At 37.2% G+C, this 20,949-nt stretch overlaps 4 protein-coding genes and 1 long non-coding RNA gene across 6 annotated transcripts; all 5 read right to left on the bottom strand.

Annotated features, from left to right (window-relative positions):
• Positions 1 to 3,478: 3,478 nt before the first annotated feature.
• Positions 3,479 to 6,561, bottom strand: LOC110871755. The gene is made up of 4 exons (XR_004880926.1): positions 6,291 to 6,561; positions 5,766 to 5,851; positions 3,613 to 3,653; positions 3,479 to 3,551 (listed from the first exon to the last, which is right to left on the bottom strand). It is a non-coding gene; the product is annotated as an uncharacterized LOC110871755 (long non-coding RNA).
• Positions 6,562 to 8,950: 2,389 nt separating this feature from the next.
• Positions 8,951 to 10,645, bottom strand: LOC110871753. The gene is made up of 3 exons (XM_022120477.2): positions 10,505 to 10,645; positions 9,666 to 10,064; positions 8,951 to 9,573 (listed from the first exon to the last, which is right to left on the bottom strand). The coding sequence occupies exons 1-3, from the start codon at positions 10,634 to 10,636 to the stop codon at positions 9,067 to 9,069; spliced, it is 1,038 nt and encodes a 345-aa protein (XP_021976169.1). The 5' UTR covers positions 10,637 to 10,645; the 3' UTR covers positions 8,951 to 9,066.
• Positions 10,646 to 10,778: 133 nt separating this feature from the next.
• LOC110871754 (TMV resistance protein N-like) lies at positions 10,779 to 17,930 on the bottom strand. The gene is made up of 4 exons (XM_022120478.2): positions 17,669 to 17,930; positions 16,747 to 17,253; positions 16,190 to 16,350; positions 10,779 to 11,771 (listed from the first exon to the last, which is right to left on the bottom strand). The coding sequence occupies exons 1-4, from the start codon at positions 17,851 to 17,853 to the stop codon at positions 10,792 to 10,794; spliced, it is 1,833 nt and encodes a 610-aa protein (XP_021976170.1). The 5' UTR covers positions 17,854 to 17,930; the 3' UTR covers positions 10,779 to 10,791.
• On the bottom strand, positions 12,089 to 16,000 carry LOC110871752. Of its 2 annotated transcripts, none has more exons than XM_022120476.2 (8): positions 15,743 to 16,000; positions 15,571 to 15,679; positions 13,709 to 13,841; positions 13,379 to 13,623; positions 12,966 to 13,292; positions 12,800 to 12,883; positions 12,463 to 12,666; positions 12,089 to 12,367 (listed from the first exon to the last, which is right to left on the bottom strand). In XM_022120476.2, the coding sequence occupies exons 3-8, from the start codon at positions 13,803 to 13,805 to the stop codon at positions 12,218 to 12,220; spliced, it is 1,107 nt and encodes a 368-aa protein (XP_021976168.1). In that variant the 5' UTR covers positions 13,806 to 13,841; positions 15,571 to 15,679; positions 15,743 to 16,000; the 3' UTR covers positions 12,089 to 12,217. The 2 variants fall into 2 exon arrangements, with proteins under 2 accessions (XP_021976168.1, XP_021976167.1); XM_022120475.2 differs by having other exon boundaries at positions 15,571 to 15,670.
• A 307-nt stretch (positions 17,931 to 18,237) lies between the features above and the next one.
• On the bottom strand, positions 18,238 to 19,632 carry LOC110869403. The gene is made up of 3 exons (XM_022118660.1): positions 19,615 to 19,632; positions 18,941 to 19,186; positions 18,238 to 18,850 (listed from the first exon to the last, which is right to left on the bottom strand). Exons 1-3 carry the CDS (start codon positions 19,630 to 19,632, stop codon positions 18,341 to 18,343), a joined length of 774 nt encoding a protein of 257 aa, XP_021974352.1. The 3' UTR covers positions 18,238 to 18,340.
• Between the last annotated feature and the right edge of the window lie 1,317 nt (positions 19,633 to 20,949).

Raw genomic sequence — 20,949 nt, 5'->3', positions numbered from 1 at the left:
AGAGAGAATTGTTGGCCATCATATATGCTGTCCAAAAATGGCAACCATATTTGGCTCATGCTCATTTTGTGATCAAGACAGACCAACATAGCCTTAAATATTTGTTGGATAGTAAGATTTCCACACCTTTCCAGCAGAGATGGTTATCTAAATTGATGGGATTCAACTTTGAGATTATGTACAAGAAAGGTGTAGACAATAAAGTGGCTGATGCATTATCGAGGGTGACTCATGGGGAAGTGTTGCAGTTAGCAGCATCATCTGTTCATACAGACATATGGGCAGCCATTAAAGAAGGATGGTCTAATGATGGAGATTTATTAAAAATCATTCAAGATCTGCAACAGAATCCTATGTCTCATTGTCATTATAGCTGGTCTAATGGAGAATTACGAAGAAAGGGTAAGTTGGTCGTTAGTAATTCTACAACTTTAAGGGAGCAAATCTTGCAGTGGATGCATGCTTCAGTACAAGGAGGGCATTCTGGCATTCATGCTACTACTAGCAGAATTGCTAGATTGTTTTATTGGCCAAAGCTGCACAAAGAGGTGAAAGCTTATGTTAAGAATTGTATAGTTTGTCAACAGTGTAAGTCAGAAACAGTGGCTTATCCTGGGATGTTACAACCTCTCCCAATTCCTCAAGGGGTATGGGAAGATATAGCGATGGATTTTGTTGAAGGGTTGCCTAAATCCAAGGGTAAAGATGTTATTTTGGTGGTGGTGGATAGGTTAAGCAAGGGTGCTCATTTTATTGCTTTACATCATCCTTTTTACTGTAGTTGATGTGGCTCAGCTATATTTGGATCACGTATATCGGTTACATGGCCCTCCTAAATCAATTATATCTGACCGAGATAAGGTGTTCATTAGCAATTTTTGGAAGGAACTGATGATACTGCAAGGGGTAGAGCAGAAGATGTCTAGTTCATACCATCCCCAAACAGATGGTCAAACGGAGGTACTGAACAGATGCTTGGAGGGTTATTTGAGGTGCATGTGTTTTGAAAAACCTCATGAGTGGGCTAATTGGTTACCCTTGGCAGAATATTGGTATAATACCACTTATCAGTCAGCTATCAGGTGCACTCCATTTGAGGTCATCTATGGTCAGCCTCCACCTATACATTTACCATATTTACCGGGAGAAAGTAACAATGAAGCAGTGGATAGAAGTTTGGTAATTAGGGAGGAGGTGATTAATATTTTGAAAGAAAATTTGAGGAAGTCTCAACAACGCATGAAACAGTTGGCTGATGCTCATCGAACGGAAAGGAGTTTTCAAATAGGAGACTGGGTATATTTGAAGTTACAACAATACCGACAGCAGTCAGTGACTCAGCGGCTCAATCAAAAGTTGACAGCCAAATATTTTGGACCATATTTGATATTGTCTAAAGTAGGGGAAGTAGCGTACACGTTGCAGTTACCAGCTGGGTCTGCTATTCATCCTACAGTACACGTATCATTGCTAAAAAAGTATTATGGTCCTGAGCCTACTTCAACAGCGGTGGTTAATGAAGAAGTGCTGCAAACCACTGTTAGGGAACCTGAGAGTGTAGTGGACACTAGGGTTCTTAAAAAATTCAATAGAATGTTGGTGCAATGGCTGATTAAATGGAAGCATGTGGGGGTGGAAGATGCAACTTGGGAAGATGCTAAGTTGATGATGCAGAAATTTCCAAATTTTGATCCTTGGGGTCAAGGATCAGGTTATCGGGAGGGTATTGATATGGATAAATGATCAGTGGGCTAAAGAGCAGCGGATAGGGGGGTTATCAGTGGATAAATGTACAACAGGGGTTACTAATAACAGTGGATTAGTAGCAACAGTGGATCAGTAACAGAGGGTATTAGTAACAGAGGTTAGCAGCAGGGGTTGTTAGTAGTGGGTGGTTACAACAGGGGTTGTTAGTTAGTTGAACGGTTGTTACAAAGATTGTTAGCTGTCAGTTGTAGGGTTGTTGGGGTGGGATTATAAATAGTAACAGTTGTAATAGTATAGGGTATCTTGTGAAATAATAATCAGTTTCCCTCCTAAATTCTCTGTTAACCACCATTAACGTACTTTCGGAGCTTATTCAATCATTGAGTTCCCTGAGCGTTAATAGAACTTGACCATTGTTAATCAATCTCAAGTTCATTCAATTTCAATCCTTATCACTTATCCAAGCTCACTCCTTACTGTGTTATACATGTTCTGTTTATATAGTCAACAGCCAGTAAACCCTAAGAAACATGTATGGGCCGTGAAACATAATCAGGCCCATTAAGAAAGAATCCTTCGTGGATATGTACTCTACGTAGGAGAGCATTGAGCCTTCGTCCACAGATTGTGTCACAAGTGTTCGTCCATGGCATGGAGTGTAGTCTTCGTATTGAGGAGTCTTCGTCTCATGCAATCCTTTGTCCACTTTAATCTCTGATGTTCATATGGATTCCTTTTAGTAATATTAAAAGTAAACAATTAATTGTTTGAACCAAAATCACGTTGACTACATGAATCCATGCATAGATATGTTATCACATGACATCATCACATCATCATGGTGATGTCATGGTGATGTGGCGGCCGATGATGGTTCGCGGCTCTTCGTGCTTCGTGTGTCGATCTCTGGGGCGCACGACGGAGGAATGTTGTGACGTCCGTCTTGAGCCGAACCTAACCGAGTCGAATCAAACTGAGTCGAACCGAACTGAGCTGCATCCACAAAGTGCATCAACAACACATTCGTCCTTCAACAGATAATTTTCAGCACTTACTAAAAATCCGGTAAATTCACTATTCCAGTTGGTGGAAGTTGCAGTGTGATGAATGTTGTTGTATTACAGAACATATCAGGCTGTTTACCCGGAAGTGTGACACTCATAAAGCGATCTTCAACTGCATTTCCCTGCAACAGTTCATTTGAATTACGGAGTATTATTACCATAATAATTTTTAATCCATATAAAGATTGAAATCGGAGAACAATATAGAGTTAAACCTGAAGCATGGAATGTAGTACCCTCTCACGTCTAGGTAACTTATTACTGCTCCAATTTGCAGAAACTAAGATTCAACTTTCTTAAAAAACATGGAAATTGAGCAAACTTCAGGTTCACTGAGCTGTCTTGCTGAAAAGATTGTAACCTTATGCGATTCATGACAGTTTTAAAGGAGGTTGAATCTTGACTCTAAAGTTGACTGCAACAGAAAAAATTTATATCTTCCAAACATTCTAAGAGATGGAAGTTGCAAGCTATTCTTTTTAGCTTGTGACACCGATGTAAGTCAAGAGAAACAAGGTTGGTACAAAATTTTCCAACTGATGTTGGGATTACTTCAATGACAGTATGATCCAATTGAAGGCTTACCAAGCTATCCATGTTCGATTGGATATCTGGAAACTTTTGAAGTTGACAGCATGAAGAGAGCTTAAGAGTCTCCAAGTTTTTCATCTGTATGATAGGTGGAAACTTTTTAAGTTTTAAACATCCTTTCATCTTCACCAAAACAAGCCTCTCATGATATCCAACTAACGGATGAATCTCGTCTAATTTTTCACAACCCTGTAAATTCAATCTTTCAAGACATGGAAGAGCGTTAAAATCCGGTGTCTTTATTAGGTACCTTGAATGACGAAGATCAGGAATCTTCAGATTTGGTAGATGCTGTTAACAGACATGTACACAAAAGGCAAATAAGTAGGTATAATTATAAACATTGTCATTCGCGTATGTTTTTGCTCATGGATCAATTAGGCCGGAGCTTTACGCCGTTTAGTTTAAATTATACACAAATTTGTTAGTTATATAAAAATTTATGTAATATAAATGGTAAATTGAATGGTGTTTATATCGGTTAAAGACAAAATCCCCTTTGTCACAAGGAGAGAAGTGTTAATTAAGCTCAAAACAAAAATTGTTTATTGTTGGTCATGGCTGGTCAACGAGTAGTAAATGCACATGGTCTTAAGGTCCAGTCACAAAATTTTATTGTAAACAATTTTATCTTGACAATCTGATCTTATACGGTGTACGTATAGTATTCATTTCACAATTCTAATTTCATTAGTCTAAGGTCTACTTATCCGAGTTACCCTAATAATAAATTGATTATGTTCGACATAACTTGACAAAACTAATACTTCATTTTCCTGTGTTAGTTAATCAAGGGAACCAAATTGTGTCAGTATCCATAACCAAACGTCATCAGATTAACATATAATATAATTTTAACAAAGCTAGCTTTTACCATTAACGTTCCAGCCTCCATAGCACAACACTCTACAGTCTACAATATCATTTTTTTTTTTCCAAATTCTATATGTTTTTTCTGGATGATTAGAGTGTGCCCCTCTTATAATGTAGTGGGCCATTTCTTCTATCAAGTCATGCATATCAACTATTCCATTTGAAACTTTTATTAGAGACTTTTGTATCAACACCTGGGATAAGCAAATCGTACCCGGTACCGGTATCGAACCGGTACCTGTACCGAATTTACCGAATCGGTACCGGTATTTACCCTCAAATACCGGTACCGAACCGTACCGTACCGGGTATATTCGGTACCGGTACCTACTTTTGGGGATTTTCGGTACCGGTACCGGGTTCGGTACCGATCGATACCGAGCTCATCCCTACCCCTATATGAGGATGAAAACTGCAAGCATCAAGCACCATCATTGCCTCATCTATCAGAGATCTCCTAAAGTAACATGCAATATCTAAGAATAACTCTTTCTCGTCAATATATTAGCCCACTACTTTATCATAAAGATATATGTGGTTTTAAATAGCTGATCAATATATTAGAGCTTTCACATCCATTCCAACATATTTTCACCCTAAATTACACTAAAAAACACTACATTTTCTCTCTTCTTTTCCATGAAATAATATTTTTTATATCTTCATTATTACATTTTCTCTCTCCTCCACTCACAACCACTTTCAAAATATATTAAAAATTTATAGGAAGTGAAGAGTGCCCCTTAAAAATACAGATGAACAATAAAATTTTCTCTCTCCTCCACTCACAACCACTTTTTATACTTTTTATGTTATAAAAGCTCCACTCACACAATTTGATGGAATAGATGTGAATGCTCTTAGCCCACTACTTTATCATAAAGATATGTGGGTCAACATATGTGGGTCAACAGAAGATTTCAATATTTCACATTGGATCCCTTTATCTATTTGTATTTTCTTAACCAACAATATCAAGAGAAAATTGTGTAACTACTAAGCTAATAAATGGCTGGAAATGAACTTAGAAAAAAGATGTGTGGGTTAGGTGGAATTTCGACCCATTTACGAATAAATGTGTTGGGCTGTGTTTAATTTATTTCAACCGGGTCAAAAGGGACACATGAGTAAGCCATTTCCAATGCATACAACATCCTAAATAGTTCTGTTCAACTGTTTCAGATTGTTAATATATTATTAACTGTTTTCGTAACAAGAAATGAATGATTTTACTGTTTATAATATTCTAAAGGAATGGACAAAAAAACTATTTGCAAGTTAACCCGTCTTGACCTGTATTAAACATTTCAAAGTTTCAATCATATCCTGTTTTTGACCAGTTACCTATATATTGTCCATCTTGCCATCTCTAATTTGTTAATCAGATAATTACCATGCACAGCAGCATTCATCTAGTTCGGGCTTACCATTCTTCTGATTAAATTTAGTGTTTGATTGACATACATGATTTTTCATTTTACGATTTAGCACAAAATAATCATCAAACATGTCAAGATTAGAAGAAGATACCTCATTCAATTTGTTATGTTTCTTCAAGTGAATGACGATCAAAACTGTTAAACCTGTGATTTCAGCTTCTTCTCATACCCTCCAACCTAGCAATCATGTTGTAGAAGAATAAAAGAGGTAAATGGTATAACATTTAATAATCACATGAAATGAAATGTAAAGGATCCATTTATTAACAAAATATCATTCTTGCGCAATACTGAATCTATATTTAAGGAACAAAAAAGAAAACTGCAGATGTGTGTGTGTTGGTGATCCAGAAACCTCAACAACCGTGCCACCATATCAACAAATGACACATTGATTGTTGTTCTCAAAATAAGTTATTAATCCCAACACCTCTGAGTAAAAACTCATCATGGTTTGCATGATTAGACCTACTTTGTTCATTGAGGCATTTCATCAAACAGTTGGTATGCATGAAACAACAAAACTCAACCAATCACAATATACAAATAGATTAAGAAGATGTGTTTGGACAGTTGATACAAATTAAGCAAGTTGAGAGAGAAAAGAAACACATACCAACGTATACAAATAGATTATGAAGGTATGCTCAATTTCACACAGGTTTCTTCTGGTTCAAGTGGGATCACGGATGATGCTGGTTCTTGTGATGAGCATGCTGAGAATAGCCCTAGTAATCACGGTTTCATTGTTCGGCTGGAAAATCGTATATGTTCATTTATTTAATAAACGAACAAACATGAACCCATTTTGTCATTCATTTAGTTCCTTTATTTAAATTTGTTTATGTTCGTTCGTTATGTTTGTTATTTAATAAACGGACGAACATGGACACACATTTTGTTAATTCATTTATGTTCGTTTATTTATATTTATTTATTCGTTCGTTTATGTTGGTGTTCGTGTTCATGTTCTGTTAAAGTTAAATGAAAAGTTTATTTATAGGCCTATTTGGTGATTTCGACTCACTTGACCTGTTAATAACTCATTGGAGATGTAATATAAACCCAAACAGGTCCATCTGTAACTCTGTAAGCAAACTGGCCAAAATTACCACCTTTCTAAATCACTTGCTAAATTGAAGTAATATTTTAATACAATCTGTGGCTTGCTAGCAACTTTTATAACTTCATGGCAGTGTGGTTTTTTTTTGTTGCAGAATACATCGACGGCTTGATGCATTCATATTATCATTTTGTACCGGTGTTATGTTGTAGAATGGCAGTATCTACATATTGCATTCTTGTTTGCATAAAGTAGTTTACTAAGCTCTTAACAAAACTTATTAAGGGTGGCAGTTTCAAACCATTTACTAGTGGGCTGATTCGGGTTGTGTTTTATCTCTCAAACAGGCCAAATAAATGAATTTAGATGAAAAAGGAATCAAACGAGTTGAAAATCACCTAAATAAATTTATTCTTAATGCATACAACCTTGTATATCAATTTTACTATTGTTTTTTTAAATTATAATTAACATATTAACTGAAAATCACCTAAATCGTTTTGTATTAAAGTGACTTGTTTTGACCCGTTACCTAATCAAACCATATTACCAGTTACCACCTCTAGGTAGAGATGCACAACTCGCTTTTTTTGTAGAACCTAAAACCGGGTAGGAACCGGGTAGGGTAGGAACCCGTTCCGGGTACGTTCGGGTTTTGGCCGGTTCCGGTCCGGATTTTGACCGAGTAGAGGTGGAACCGGGTCTGGTTCAGTTCCTTTTGTTACAACTGGGTCCCGGGTCTGGAACTGGTATGTACCTGCATCAGGAAATTGTTTACACAGGCTAGTGGAATCTTCCCACGTACTGAACCAAATATTGGGGAACAGAATGACCCGCTTTGGAGAGAACACGAGTATCCAAATATCTTGAACGGGTGAAGGATCATGGTGGCGGTCAAGTCAACCAAACGGAGTGGAGTGACCTGTGATGCGGGAACGCCAATACATTTTCGAAGGAGGGAGACGTGGAACACGGGGTGGATTTTGGCGCTCTCCGGTAAATTCAGTTTATAAGCCACAGAGCCCACCTTGGATACCAACTTGATAGGGACCGAAATATCGACGGCTGAGTTTATAAGGGCAGCCCTGTGATGAAATCCATGGAGATACCTTCAAAAACCTGTTGTGGTAAGGGTAATGGTTGTAAAAGATTAGCAGGAGGTAAAAGTGAAGATTTCATTTGCTGGCAAACTTGACAAGTGGCCACAAAAACGTTTAACATCTGATCGCATTTTGGGCCAAAAGAAATTGGATGAAAGGCGATGGAAGGTACGTGTGACCCCGGAGTGACTGCCAATCACAGAATTATGAAATTCCTCCAGTAGCTTAGTGCACAGGGGCGAACCTGCTGGAATGACCAACCTATCTTTGAAAAACAAAAGTCCATCTTTAAAACAGAAGGAAGCCGGGTACCGACTGTGGTGCAGAGGTGCACTTCATTTGCATGGACTTGAGATACGGATCATCAGAATTAGCCACCCGGAATGTAGCAATCAAGGACGGTTCAACACGAGAGTGAGCAAAGAAGGCTGCATGAGACATGCGAGAAAAGGTATCAGCTGCAGCTTTGTGATGACCGGGGCGATAGGTGATTTCAAAGTCAAAGCCAGCCACCTTAAATGCTAAAAATAGGTTTGGTAATCATATATAACTCAGTTGTAACATCAGCCTCACCCAAGTATATACTTAATTTTAAGAATATTGGGTTTTCATTAAATAAATAAAAAAATCAACATTCGGGAATTGACTTGTCCAAGAAACAATTAAGCTTACAGAAAATGGATGGCTGGTAGGTGCCAGATGTTTGTTCGGTATCACTAGCCCTTTTATCACCGACTAGTCGATTTCATGTGTGTTTTTTTATCAATATTATTGTAACAATATTGTTTTTGTATGTTAGTCAATACACTAAAATTGAAAAAAAATATATCAAAATAGAAAAAAAAAAGTGCGTGGAGAAGCAACCCAATTTTGGCCCGTATAAAAATGTCGTTCCAACTCTTAACTTATTTTGACCCGTCTTGTATCCTCCTCTACAAATAACATAACTTTGTTGCTTACACATACGATAGTAGCACAAAAGGGGAGCAACAACTAACAAAAACGACATATGAAACCTGGTAGTATAGGATGTGAAGTTTTATAGGATAATAAAGAAAATTTATTACAACTTTGTTGGTAGACTGCAATAATGTTGCTAAAGCAAACTGGAAATGGTAACAAAATGTGGGCCCAATAATGTTGAAACTGAGATCTACTAATAGTTGTTGATGATCCTTGAAACAAAATCTAGGAAGATATACCAGCAGCATTAGTGCCAATGTCAACTATTAATGATTCCATACAATCCGAATATTAGAGGGCTGTGAATCATACATGATCTCAAATGTCTTTGCATCTTTATATTCTTCATCCCAACACTCTGAGTAATTGATTGGGTTTTCGTTTAAATCAACTATTTTATTTTTACTACGAACAAGTTCCACATTAAGACCACCCTTATCAGTCTGAAATAAAATATTTTTGGTGTATGTAGGATTCAACCATGGGATGTGCCGCAATGAATTAAAGGGTACATAACCCACCCTTTCATACTTACATTGTTTCCAATCTTCATCCGACTCTTTAGAGTAATCATATGTGGACGTCTCCTGCTTAATATCTATGCGATAACTCAACTTACCGCGACTGTGATCACGTAAGAATAATAAAAGTCCACTAAAGTCACTGTACCAGTTGCTTGGAAGTTGCAATGTAACTAATCTCGCAAAAATACATGACGATGGTTCAACCGCGGGAAGTAAGACACTCATAAAGCGATCTTTAGCTGCATTTCCCTGCCACGTTTTCATTCCAATTATGATGAACACTATTATTATATTGTAAATTAAAAAATGATTGAACTTCAAAAACAAGATAAAAGTTATACCTCAAGCATAGAATGTAGTACCCTCTCACCACCAATCAACTTATAGCAACCCCAAAGTGAGACTTTCCACAACCATTTATAGTATGATAAATCTCCTACACTTTCAAGTGAGTCACAACCATCTGCTTTGAGAATAGCTATGCTTGATGGGAGGTCTGGCAATTCTACAAGGTTCCAACACATGACAGATCGAGAAACTTGAGACCTGGGAGTCGTCCAACTGACGCTCATATCCACGTAAACAAGCCTTTTGTGATATCCAATTGATGGATGAATCTCTTCTAAACTCCAACAACCCTCTAAAATCAATCTTTCAAGACATGGAAGGCCTTCAATATCTGGTGTCTTGATTAGGTTTTTTGAATCAGAGAGATTAAGAATTTTTAAATTTGGTAGACTCTGTTTCAAGAAAAGTAGGAAAAGTCAAGTAAATAATTAAGTATCATTAGACTGGAGCTCTTGATTTATACCCAAATTTTACCATCTTAATATCTTATAATAACAGCCTCTTTAACATGCATAGTAAATTCCAATTGCTTAAAGCATCGTATCATTTTTACATCATATCGTCGATAATTTTCATCAATCTTTGCCCAAAAAGCTACCTTCTATTTGTTAATTTATTTATTTCTGGCAATATCATCAAAAGTTTCTTTGAAGCATTCAATCTAAACTAAGCTAATCGACTTCTAATTTATAGAGAAAGTATGATATGTATTTTTCTTAATGAAATATTTAATTACACCTATACTTATAAATGTGTCAAATACCTATGTTCATTTTATAATTCATTTCACAGTTTTATTGCAATGATTTGTGAAACAACAATATTTATCTACCTTATACCCATGCCAGAGTTCTTTTTGTCGGCTGAATTGCAACTCTAGACAACCAAGCTCTCTTGGCTGAAAATTTGATGGGAATGAAGATGCCGGATAATTATAAAGGCTAATCCACCGAAGCTTCTTCATATTTGCAACAACATCAGATAGATCCGGAAAATTTGATGGCAATGAATAACGATAAGCTACTACTTCAGTTTCCTGTTTTAATTAATCAAGGTAACCAAATTGTGTCAGTAACGTTATACACAAGTGTCATTTGATGCAGATATATATGAAATATTTTATTGCAAAGTTAATTTAACCATTGGCACTGCATCTGCCCCGATATCACAGAGGTATGCTATATCTTCCCTCTTCCAAATTCTGCTATGTTTTTCAGGATGATTAGGGTGTGCCCCTCTAACAATGTAGTGAGCCATTTCTTCTACAAAGTCATGCATATCAAATCTTCCATATGAATCAACTTTTATGAGAGACTTTTGAATCAACACCTTCACCCCTATACAAGGGTGTAAATTACAAGCATCAAGCACCTTCATTGCCTCATCCATCTTTTCTCTCCTCCAAAAACAAGCAATATCTAAGAATAATTTTTGATGGTCGGGTTCAAGTCCATCATAACTTAGTCCATCATAACTTATTTTGAGTCTTTCGGCGACTTTAACATTTGGGATGCATTTTAACTTGGCCAATGCACTCTTCCACTCATCCTTGTTTTTGTCATATAGAAAAGAACCTAGGATTTCAAGGGCTAATGGGAGCCCGTCAGCATAAGAAACTACATCTTTTGAAAGCATCTCGTAATCTTCTATAGGTTCATCTTCCCGATATGCATGTTTGTTGAAGAGCTCCATCGCCTCGTCATCTGATAACAAACTCACTTCATATATCATGTCTGCATGGCGGGTTAGCAAATGCTCATCCCTCGTTGTAATTATTATCCTGCTCCCCTTACCAAACCAAGCATGTGATCCGGCTAGAGCCTCTAGTTGCTTAAGGTCATCAACATCGTCAAGAACAACTAATACGTTTTTATTACGTAACCTTCTTTCTATCATGCTTCTTCCTTCTATCTCACTCCCTACCTTCACATCTGCTTTCAAAACAAGTGAGAGAAATTTTTCTTGCAACTTTGTCAAACCATGCTTTCTTGATTCTTCACGAATATTTTCAAGAAGGCAATGAGCTTCAAACCGGTGAGAGATTTCCGCATAAGCAGCAGATGCGAGAGTGGTCTTACCACCACCCCCAACTCCCCATACACTACAAGAAATTTCAGCTTTAGTGGCGACAAAAATCGTCGCTAAAGCTAGAAAAAGTCGTCGCTAAAGCTAGAAATAAGCAATAGCGGCGACATGTCGTCGCTAAAGATGTCGCCGCTACTGCTTCGTCGCTATTGCTTGATTTTCGTCGCTAAAGGATGTCTCCGCTATTGCTGATTTCGTCGCTAAAACCTGTTACTTAATAGCGACGATGTGGGTCGCCACTAAAACGTTTTTTTTTTTTTTGATTTTTCAGGTTTTTCCAGTTTTTTTTTCATATTAAAACCTGTACATTTCTAGTTCACGAGCCAAAAAAAACTAACCAAACATAAAAATTAATTAAGCATAAACTACATAAGCGTGAACTACATAAACGTCACCAATCCGAAATCGTTTTAAGTCACTAATACGTCATAAACTACTTAACATCTAAAACGTTATAATTTTAAATCATATCCATGTCATCATCGCTGCCATCATCCGCTTCTTCACCATCAACATCTTCGCTTCCAAACTTTGTCGGGTAACTCGAACTCAAAAAGTTTTGAAGTTCATTTCTAAAATCCGGGTTTTGGAACCAACTCTGGAATAGTGCCTACAACAATATATATACCAAATTTATTAAACTGCCAAGTAAAGCAACCAACATATACAATAGGCTAGTTTCTAAACTAAAATAGGATAGTTTACCTTTGAAAATTGTGGAGTTTGCGACTCCTCACCAGAGACAACCCGCGATGTACTTGAACAAGGTTTAGGCCCAATACCTCGAGTATGACCACGCCTCGAACCCAACACATTCTCGAAGATTGCAAGATCACCCGGTTGTGAAGAACTACCACCTTCTTCACACGAGCGTTGACTCAAAGCCTCATACTCTAACACTAATCGGCGCTGTATTTACAAAGATAATCGAGAATTACACTTTAAATAAATACTAACTATTAATCAGACCTTTGCTTGTAATTTAAAAGGAGTAAATACCATATATATATGTTTGAGAGTTACACTTTAAATAAATACTTACATAATCCTCTTCGGCTACCGAGCTGGAAAAATTCCCATCTTTATCGGTATGGGTTTTGTGGAACACTTCGAGTCGTTGCAAACTCTGTTTAACATCAAAAGTTTAATTTGATATTAAATGAACACTATATATACACACATATATATATAGATATATAAAGCATAACCTCTTTGAAAGAAGTACTAGCATAAGAGCTTGATCCCCCTCGGTTTGCGTATCTCTGCTTCCCGCGGCATGCTGCGTTAGCTAATGACCGTTTGATATGTTCGGGCGTTAAGAAATGACGAATTGCTTTATGCCAGTTTTCTCTAGTCATATCTTCGGGGACTTTGTTCCTTGCTCCCTCTATGTCGGCATACCCTCCACCTTTCAGAAATTCAAGTTTAGCATAGTGTTTACGGTCGCTGAACCGCTTTTGGATCACCTGTTGTATGCCACCCTTAATCTTAGAGGCATGGATATCCTTTTCAACCTGAGCAAGATCAAATTTTGCCTACGATTTAAATAAAAAAAGTTAGTTAAGCAAAAAAGCAATCAACATAGGACATATACAATTAACTTAAATAAACGTTAATTTACTTTTAGATGCACATCCAAGGAAGTCTTCTCAAACTGATCAACATTCTTCCAACCTGATCTATCTAATGGAATGTTACGCCACATGTATATACCCACCTCGCGGGTAAAATAGTCACATGGCTTACCAACCGGATGGAACGTACACTCTGTATCAATTGGAAGGGTTAAAGGTCGCCCCGTTCTCCTCAACTCTGCATCGAGTTTAAGGTTTTTGGCCTTCCCCCTTGTCTTTTTCCGAGGAACAACTACAATTATAATTAAAAATTATTAGTCACAATATTTATTATAAATGAAGTAAAAATAGTAAAAACTAATTTTAATAAGACTTACGGTCCTGTTGATGGTTACCGGGACAAAAACCGCCACCACAAGGTGGTTGATCCCCGGCTCCGTCCCCCCCGTGACCCATGCCCATCACATCAGCCATCAGATACACAAGCAAAACCCAAAAAGAAATCTTGTCCTGAAAAGTTACAAATATAAATAATAACATGCGTATCTCATATACGAATAAAAATTAGAACAAGTGCCTCTCGAACGAATAAAAATTAGAACAAGTGTCTCTTGAATCAGATTAATAGAAACTACAATAGAAAGTACATTTTTAATCAAACTCTCCATCAGATACTCCAGTTTCCTTCTCGGATGGCTCCGTATCATAATCGGGATCGTTCTCATCATTTTTACATATAAGATTCATTTTTTTATTAGTCTTTCACTTTTTTTAAATGATTTCTTATTAAACGGATTTTAGGATTCTTTTTATGATTTCTTATTCATCCTTTTTATCATGTTGCCTTAGTATGTATTTTCTTACTTTTATCTTTATATTATTGTATATCTTTTAGCTTTATCATACTATTAAGACAAGTTTTAGACGTAGCGATGGTACGGGTACCAATGTTATTCGACCGGTATTGGTTCGCTTCGTCGCGATACCCTTGCCATACTCGTACTCGCTATAATAGCTATAATATCCGGCATAAAAAAAATCTATTTGTAATATAGTTAGTCTAGCTCAAAATGATAAATAATAATAGTTACTCTACTTAAGTAACATCAAATAACACCAACAAAAGAATTTCTTGTTTATGCAGTTGCATTGCGTATTTGCTTTCTATAAAAACAAAATTTTAATCCAAAAGAAATTACAGAAATAAAAAAAAATTAACTTATTTGGGTATAAAGGCAGAAAGCTGCTGCGGCGTGCGTGCAGTGCGACACTGCTACTGAGGCGTGTGTGCAGTGCAGCCGCGCAGCCGCTGCTGCGGGCGTCCAGTGTGGTGCTTCTGCTGAGACATGCATGCGGTGCAGTCGCCGCTGCTGCATGTGGCGCTGCTGCTGCGGCGTGCGTGCAGTCACCGCTGCTGCGTGCGACGTTTTTGCTGCGGTGTGCGTACAATACAATGCTGCTATTCATTGCTCTCCATAAATAGAAATAAGACACCTTGTGCCTTGATTATAGCCGCGATAGGCGACCTTGCGACTTCGACTATATGTTTGGGATGCTACATATATAGGTACGACATATATTTACAAGTATTAAGTAGCATGTACCTTCTAACTACATACGTGCATAACATTATTTTGTACCATATATATAAAAAGCATAAAAGTCCAAGAAATGTGAATAATGGCTTAGATTTAGAACTGAAGGGATTTTTTAGGCTAAAGGGTAAATCACGACCGTCTCGACTCTCAAGTGTCAGATACAAGACATGCTACTGAGTATAAAGATTTTATTGGCAAAATACAAAATTTGAAGTTCAATATAGACAGAATCAGTTTTGACTCGTTAACCACCTAACCAGTTTTGACCCGTTAACCGACCCAACCAGTTTCACCAACAACAATATCCTGTATGAATCACAGACAAAATATACATTTTCATATAGTCTGATCCATACTTTTTAACTTGCCCATCCTAACCCCTCTAAGAATTATAACTAACCCAAAACAATCCATATATTCATACACAGAGTCCATTTCAACCCAAATTCATACAATTGGGTCAGGATTGTTGGGCCTACCTACAAACATACATGCTTATACATACTGTACTACACAAAATTAAGAAATTAGGTTCAACAGGTTCAAGTCGGTCAACAAAGCCAAACCAGTCAACACGTCAGGCTGACTGGTCAACGCTGGTCAACAGGGGCCTCGGGAAAGAGAGATTGAAAAGAACTAACCAGAGGTGCACGGATTTCAGTGGAGATGGCCGGATTTCAATAGAGGTGACCGGATTTCAGCAGAGATGACCGGAAATGGTTGCATTTTAGTGGAGGTGACCTACAAACACTATACAAAATCAAGAAAAATAACTATATAACTCAAATAAACAACAATATAAAGAACCCTAACCGTGTATGTCGCCGGAGGTGGTTGGATTTCAGTGGATGTTACCGGAGGTGGTAGAAATTGACTGGAGGCGGCCGGAATCTTTAAGGCTCTGGAGATGGTGAGTGGAGACACCAGAAACCCTAGCGTTTTGAGTGGCGTGGACGGAGCACAGCTTGGAACGGAGACACCAGAAACCCTAATTTGGAACCATATTAAGGCTCTGGAGATGGTGAGTGGAGATGTGCAGGGTAGAATGGAGGGAAAGGGAAATGGACAAGGAGTTTATCCCGCTTAAAAGCCTTTAGTGGCGACTCAAATGAGATATTTCCCTGATCGTTGGATCAGGTCTTCATCCAACGGCCAATAAGCGATTGAGGGTCTCATGACACGGATCCACCTTTAGCGGCGACATATTAGCTGTCGCCACTAATGGTGTCGCCACTAAAGCTCAAAATTCTTGTAGTGATATTCCAATAATGCGTACACCACCTAACTCCATTTTCAACTTTGATTTCAGATCCTGTAAGCGTGTCTCTATTCCAATGAGGTCTTTATTGACATTTGTACTTGGTGTAGGTAGCCTACTAGAAATTGTACCAACAATTTCTTTGATGCATTTTGCTTCGTGACTGCGTGATGGATAAATACAAATAATTAGAATTCAGAACATGCTCCCACTCCCTTAATGAGGTGAGGGTCTCATTAATTCAGAAAGTACTGGTAACCACTACCAGCTTCAGCCTTTCAATATTTATATTTATAAAACAGCTCCCATCAAATGCAATTATTTTTTATTTTTATAAACTTGGCTCCACAAATTAAACACTTTTTTAACACTTCCTTCTCTGTCTTATAAACTAAATAACGCCTTAAATCTACTTGCAAATGTGAAAAACTAACTTATTACGATAGAAACTACTTTTTCATAAACCTGGCTACTCCCAACTTGTTTGACCCTTTGATTGTTTTTTAATTTTATGCAAATATCTTAAGCATAAAAATGTTTAAAAAGGAGAGAACATTACCTGTTTTCAATGTCAATGATGACCCATCCAGAAAGTTTGCCTGCCTTTTCCAGAGCTTTTCTCCATGATTCGACTTTGTGCTTATTTTCCTTCTCATGTTTTGTAAATGCTTCTCCATATTGCCCTTTTTGTTTTCTCACATCAGAGGGATCTACGTGATAGAATATGGGCATCACGATTTGCCCTCTCGTGTCCATGCACTCCATAATATGTGCAAGCTCATCTAAGCACCAAGATGAATCCGCATAGTTTTTAGAGAATACAATGGCGGCTATCCGTGATTCTTGGATAGCCTTCAACAGGGCTGGACCGATTGACTCACCCCGAGCAAGTGTTTCGTCATCCTTGTACGTGTAGATTCCTCGTTGTTCAAGAGCCGTGTAGAGATGATCCACAAAGCTCTTACGGGTGTCTTCTCCCCGAAAGCTCAGAAATACATCATGATTCCATGATTGAGAACTAGAGGCAGAAATTGAGTGAGAAGCGGACGAAGAAAATGCCGTGGATCTGTAAATCGAATTTGTTTGGAATTAGTGAAAGAAAATGAGATGTGGTATTGAGTATTTGAGATGCGTCATGTGTATATTAAAAAAAAATCATTGATCGGTTATGCAACAACATTGATCACAGAAGATATAACCAACAGATCAACTGAAAACCTTAACATATGTTATCAAATTTGACTTTACCAAGTCAACGTATATGCATTCACAGCATCTAAGAACAAAATAAGACATACCCAAAATCATGTTTAAAACCCTAATTTTGGTGTCCAAATCAACACAGCTGATAAATTACAGAAGGAAATATTATAATCTCACAGGAAATTTACATTTTCCCCGAAAGTGAAGCATGAATATTATATTTTTTCAAAAAGGAAATAGATACGCACTAAAGTAATATTAAATCAAGGATAGAACACCTGTCTTCTTCGGAAGACGTTGGGCTGTGTTGTTGATGGTGATCGGAGGAGCCTCTCATGAATAGAACGGAAACGATGTAGTAGACGGTGACACCGGCGGCGAGAACAGTGAAGAAAGTAGTGGGAGAGAGTCCGGTGTAGGCGGTTATAGCTTCTTTCAGAGTCTCCATAAGTTCAACAGCCATTGTTCACGATTGCTCTGATGGTCTTCTTGCTCTGATTCATCTACTAGCGTGTATGTGTGTACGTATATAAGCATGAGTAAATTAGAATACCAAGTTTCATGACTGTTCTTTGTCGGTTCCAGTCAATATTATTGTAACAATACTGTTTTTGTATGATAGTAAATATACTAAAATTGAAAAAAATATATATCAAAATAGAAAAAAAAGTGTTTGTGGAGAACCAACCAAATTTTGGCCCGTATAAAAATGTCGTTCCAACTCTTAACTTATTTTGACCCGTCTTGTATCCTCCTCTACAAATAACATACCTTTGTTGCTTACACATACGATAGTAGCACAAAAGGGGAGCAACAACTAACAAAAACGATATATGGTAACCAAATGTGGGCCCAATAATGTTGAAACTGAGATCTACTAATAGTTGTTGATGACCCTTGAAACAAAATCTAGGAAGATATACCAGCAACACTAATGCCCAGGTCAACTATTAATGATGCCATGAAATCCGAATATTAGAGGAATGTGAATCATACATGATTTCAAATGTCTTTCTATCTTCCTCTTCTTCATCCCAACATTCTTCTGAGTAATCGATTGGGTTTTCGTTTAAATCAACTATTTTATTTTTACTACGAACAAGTTCCACATTAAGACCACCCTTATCAGTCTGAAATGAAATATTTTTAGTGTATGTAGGATTCAACCATGAGATGTGCCGCAATGAATTAAAGGGTACATAACCCACCCTTTCATACATACATTGTCCCCAATCTTCATCTGACTCTTCAGAGTAATCATATGTTGACGTCTCCTGCTTAATATCTATGTCATAACTCCACCCACCACCATTATCAACACGTAAGAATAATAAAAGTCCACTAAAGTCACTGTACCAGTTGCTTGGAAGTTGCAATGTAACTAATCTCGTAAAAATACGTGACGATGGTTCAATAACGGGATTTACGACACTCATAAAGCGATCTTCAGCTGCATTTCCCTGCCACAGTTTACATTCCAGTTATGATGAATACTATTATTATATTGTAAGTTAAGAAAATGAAATTTAAAAACAAGATAAGATTTATACCTCAAGCATAGAAAGTAGTACCCTCTTATTCGCTCTCCTCCAAAGTGAGACTTTCCACAACCATTTATAGTATGATAAATCTCTTACAATTTCAAGTGAGTCACAACCATCTGCTCTGAGAATAGCTATGCTTGATGGGAGGTCCGGCAATTCTACAAGGCTTGTGCACTCCGACAAATCGAGGCACTTGAGACACGGGATTTGAGAGAGGCCGGAAGGTAGTCTTGAAAAGTTGTTTCCATATAGCTGTAGTATTTGTAGGTTTAATAACTCACAAATATCAGATGGGAAGTCTCTATATATATTCTAAAGTTTAGTTATATGTTCTATTTTAAAACCAAAATTTATGGTTGTTTTAAATTGGGTTCTTCTTTCTCTCTCTCACTCCACTAAATTAATAGTGGTTGGTGTTTAAGGATTATTACAACTGCTACCTGCCAAACCCACATTTCCCCCAAATCCCTCCACTCGAAACTGCATCTTCATCTTCTCCAAAATATCTTCAACAATCGGTCACATTCAAAAATTATTCAACAAATTCATGCTCTGATATTGCAATAATCTTCACAGCGATCATCAGGTACACTGTTCTTCACCTTCGTTATGATAATTTTGAAACCCTATGTTGATTAGCTCATAAACATGAATAATTGTCCGTCTATATGGATTCTTACTGGAAACTTCAATGCCATGCCTTTATTCAACCCTTAATATCCCCCTAATCATATTTAGTTTATCTTTCATCATCTTCCATGACTAATCATTTGTTCCTTCTACAACAGAGAGTTTACATTATAACACTACATCGTTTTAGACAAAAAGAATGATTCACTCAGTATTTCCCCGTTGACAAAACCTTTTTCAAATATGTTTCAGGTGATCTGATGTGATCCAGGAAAAGTGCCCTGAAGCACTACAAGCTTAAGGAAGTGGCTCAATATAAATAAATAAAGAAACATGTAATGTAAAATAAAGATTTCCCAGTGAAATCACTTTATTGTAAATTACAGGGTTTTATCCCTAAATTATGTAATAAAGTAAACGGGCATTTTTAGTATTAAAAGATCATGTATTAAAGACTTCCACTGTCGCCTAAATTAAATACCACGGGGTTCCTGTCCCGCGGCTCTTGACCGGGTCAAACCGGGACTAGGGGCGTGACAGAAAAAAGTGGTATCAGAGCCACTGAGTTAAGCTAATTAAGTATTCAGCAAAATACTTAATTTTACTGATTGCCATTCTGTGATTATGTGTTTTATTAACTGACTATACAGTATGGGTAAACAAAGACTTTCAGGCTATCTATCATAAATTAGATACTTCACCTAAAGAAAAAGGAACTTCCTCAAAATACCCAGCAGATATGGATGAAGGAATATTTGTCTGTAAACCACAGTTTGAGAAGCCACTTTCTCCCAATAAAAGAAGTTTGATTATTAGGAAAAGTCAGGAGAAAGGAAAGAAATCACAACCAAAGGAAGTGAGGGTTAATCAGGAAACCCAGAAAATAGGCAATAATCCACCTTGGGAAGACAAATTAGATGAAAAATGGGCAGATCTTTATATGTTAGCTACGGTAGCAGTAAATACCAACCTTTAAAAACTATCAGTACCCTGAACCAGTATTAGCACCTATATTACCTACCAACCAAAAGCTCTAAAAGAAAAGTTTACCCAGTAAATAAATAAGTTACAATAAACCCTAGTATGTTTTAATTTTCAGTTGTCCTTTGTATTAAAATTAGTTACACGGTACGCAATAATACTTAAATGTTTATCGGTAAAATTTTGTTATAAAAATTTTAACTTAGCATTTTGCATATATGCTAAACAGCATGAATGAGTTATCTGAAGCCCTTCAGAATCTCAATCTCTATCCTGTACCAATAGAAGTTTCCAACGACTTTGCTGGTTACATTGCTGATTTGGAGGAACCTATGGAATTTCAAGCTCCACCTCCGGAGAAATCAAAGCCTAAGAAAAGAAAAAGATATGTAGGATGGAGGAAA

This window comes from Helianthus annuus, chromosome 15, assembly GCF_002127325.2.
Source record: "Helianthus annuus cultivar XRQ/B chromosome 15, HanXRQr2.0-SUNRISE, whole genome shotgun sequence".
Taxonomy (NCBI): Eukaryota; Viridiplantae; Streptophyta; class Magnoliopsida; order Asterales; family Asteraceae; genus Helianthus; species Helianthus annuus.
The sequence above is the reverse complement of the archived record's forward strand: the minus strand, read 5'-3'. Positions and strand labels throughout refer to the sequence as shown.